Below are 3174 nucleotides of genomic sequence, written 5' to 3'. Positions count from 1 at the left end.
TGCCAGGCAGGGAGAGGCTGGCAGAGCCTCTCCTGGCAGCTGTTTCAGCTCTGGGTTTCTCCAGCTCTGCTTGGCTGGGGTTGGCTCACGTTGCCAGGGTTTGGTGGCTGTGGAGCTCTTGGGGTTTAGCTGCCAGCTTGGAGGTGGGAAGGCAGGGTGAGATGTAGGAGCAGCAAAGCAGCAGCCCCCCGGGTTCCCAGGCACAGTGCTCCATGTTCTCCCAGCCTTTGAGTTCTGTCACTCAGCAAAGCCAGCTCTGTGCTTCACAGCCCCCTGTTATGGAGCAGTGCAGGGCAGGGGACTTCACTGGCTCATCTCCCACTGTGGTGCTGGGGGATGATGGGGAGAAGGGGTGCAAACCCCTCATCACTCAAGATTTATTTGGGTTTCAGCAGCCCTGGGCTCCCTGTGTTGTGGAGGCACGTTGGGGACCCCCATGTACAGACCTTGCCCATCATAGACATGGGGGTCAGACCCCGCCTGCTGCCCATGGCAGGGGACAAGTCTGTGTCCCCACGTGGATCCACTTGCAGCTGATGGCAGCAGGAGGCAGGAAGCACCAGTGCTCGGCACATGCTGCTCAGAGGGCAAGCTCTGCTAGATGGTTCCTTCTCCCTGAAGGTCTGAGACACCTCTGGCACCCTTTGGAGCATTGACCAGGGGTTGTAGCTGGTGCTCTGCAGGTGGGGAAGTGTGAAGCCCTGGGGACAGGGTGTCTCAGATGCTCTGGAGCCTCCGTGGTGCTACAGGCTGTGGTCCAAGGCCCTCGTGGTGACTGCAAGGTGCTGAGCCCTGCACATGGATGCTGCTGGAGCAGCACACAGCCCCTTGGAGCAGGGCTGGCCCTGGGCTGGCCCACCAGCCGGATGCTGAATGTGGCTCCATGTGCTCAGCCCTCCACCCTTTCTCTCTTTGAACAGGTAAAAAATCCGGAGCCCCCGAAAATCGCAACAAAGGTAACCTGCCTCTCCATCCTTTGAACCAGCACCACACTAACTACTGAGCATTCCTCCTTCCTTCCTTCTTCTCATCAGTCTGTGCTCTTTGCTGCTCCGGCGGGACTCTCGCCTCGTTGTCCCTGGCTGGCATCTCCTCCCTGTGCCAGGGAGCCCTTCCCAGGAGGTGATGCTAGGCAGGGAGAGGCTTGCTGTGCCTCTCCTGGCAGCTGTTTCAGCTCTGGGTTTCTCCAGCTCTGCTTGGCTGGGGTTGGCTCACGTTGCCAGGGTTTGGTGGCTGTGGAGCTCTTGGGGTTTAGCTGCCAGCTTGGAGGTGGGAAGGCAGGGTGAGATGTAGGAGCAGCAAAGCAGCAGCCCCCCGGGTTCCCAGGCACAGTGCTCCATGTTCTCCCAGCCTTTGAGTTCTGTCACTCAGCAAAGCCAGCTCTGTGCTTCACAGCCCCCTGTTATGGAGCAGTGCAGGGCAGGGGACTTCACTGGCTCATCTCCCACTGTGGTGCTGGGGGATGATGGGGAGAAGGGGTGCAAACCCCTCATCACTCAAGATTTATTTGGGTTTCAGCAGCCCTGGGCTCCCTGTGTTGTGGAGGCACGTTGGGGACCCCCATGTACAGACCTTGCCCATCATAGACATGGGGGTCAGACCCCGCCTGCTGCCCATGGCAGGGGACAAGTCTGTGTCCCCACGTGGATCCACTTGCAGCTGATGGCAGCAGGAGGCAGGAAGCACCAGTGCTCGGCACATGCTGCTCAGAGGGCAAGCTCTGCTAGATGGTTCCTTCTCCCTGAAGGTCTGAGACACCTCTGGCACCCTTTGGAGCATTGACCAGGGGTTGTAGCTGGTGCTCTGCAGGTGGGGAAGTGTGAAGCCCTGGGGACAGGGTGTCTCAGATGCTCTGGAGCCTCCGTGGTGCTACAGGCTGTGGTCCAAGGCCCTCGTGGTGACTGCAAGGTGCTGAGCCCTGCACACGGATGCTGCTGGAGCAGCACACAGCCCCTTGGAGCAGGGCTGGCCCTGGGCTGGCCCACCAGCCGGATGCTGAATGTGGCTCCATGTGCTCAGCCCTCCACCCTTTCTCTCTTTGAACAGGTAAAAAATCCGGAGCCCCCGAAAATCGCAACAAAGGTAACCTGCCTCTCCATCCTTTGAACCAGCACCACACTAACTACTGAGCATTCCTCCTTCCTTCCTTCTTCTCATCAGTCTGTGCTCTTTGCTGCTCCGGCGGGACTCTCGCCTCGTTGTCCCAGGAGAGGGTGCAACGGTCCCGTGGCTGGTGGCCCTGGTATGGCATCATGGTGACCTCCAGCACCCCACCATGGGGCTGTTCATAGCTGGGATGGGGCAGGCCAGCTTCCCCAGTAGCCACGTTGCCCCTGCATGGGGCAAAAAGCCTTTGTGCAGGGAGGACAGGGCTCTTCTAGCAGCCTGGACCACTGGTAGAGTGTCCCTTTCTCAGGGCAAACTTGATCCATGTTTACGTCTAAAGACCCTGTGCCCATGAGAAGCTGCTCCTTTGCAGGGTTTGTGTTTGGGTAGAGCTGGGGGACAGACATGGGTCCCTTCCTGCTGTTCCTGGGATGAGCTGTCCCGTGGGGCCTGGCCAACGTGATGGTTGCACCCTCTCCTCCCATGGCCTCGACTCCGTGAGCGTCTTCTCACCAGTGTTTCTCACACTGTTCTTTGCAGGCTGTGGAGGAAGCCCATTTCTGCACCTCTCTTTCCACCTCTCTCTCTCTCTCTTTCTCTCTCCTCTCAGCAGTTTGAGTTTCTCTCCGTCAGACTGTGTCCGGGTGCTTGTTTTGTCCGTGTCGGGTCTGTTGTAACCGTGGAGGTGTCCAGTGTGGAGCTACTCTGAGCTCTGGGGTGTTTGAAGCCACCAAGAGGCTGCAGCTGGGAGGGGACAGGTCCAGGGGCAACCACGGGCCCCTGGGGGGCATCTCCAGTCCTAACAGCTGAGGAGGAGCCTCTCGGGAGGGGTTCCCATCCCTCTCCAAAACTTGCAGCTGACCTGGGTCTCCCTGGTGCAGACCTTCATCTGGACTAGACCAATTCTAGCAACTGAAAGCCTGGCTGTCTCAGGTCCTAAAAACGTGATGGTTGGCTCAGGGCTGGGAATCAAGGAGCTGGCTCGCTCCTCTGCAGTCTCCATCCAAACTTCTAACCATCCCTCTCCATCTCACCCCCTCAGTCGCTCCCCTGGCAAGTGATTCCTGC

General features: G+C 59.0%; 1 protein-coding gene across 2 annotated transcripts in view; it reads left to right on the top strand.

The window, feature by feature from the left end:
• The window catches only part of ATP2B4 (ATPase, Ca++ transporting, plasma membrane 4), a 27808-nt gene that overhangs the window by 8846 nt on the left and 15788 nt on the right, over positions 1-3174 (top strand). For both annotated transcript variants that reach the window (XM_010008305.1, XM_010008306.1), the window contains exon 6: positions 921-956. In XM_010008305.1, the coding sequence (XP_010006607.1) occupies positions 921-956 (36 nt within the window). The remainder of the gene's footprint in view (positions 1-920; positions 957-3174) is intronic.

The sequence above is a fragment of the Chaetura pelagica genome, unplaced genomic scaffold (assembly GCF_000747805.2).
Source record: "Chaetura pelagica isolate M959 unplaced genomic scaffold, ChaPel_1.0 scaffold152, whole genome shotgun sequence".
NCBI lineage: Eukaryota > Metazoa > Chordata > Aves > Apodiformes > Apodidae > Chaetura > Chaetura pelagica.
The sequence above is the reverse complement of the archived record's forward strand: the minus strand, read 5'-3'. Positions and strand labels throughout refer to the sequence as shown.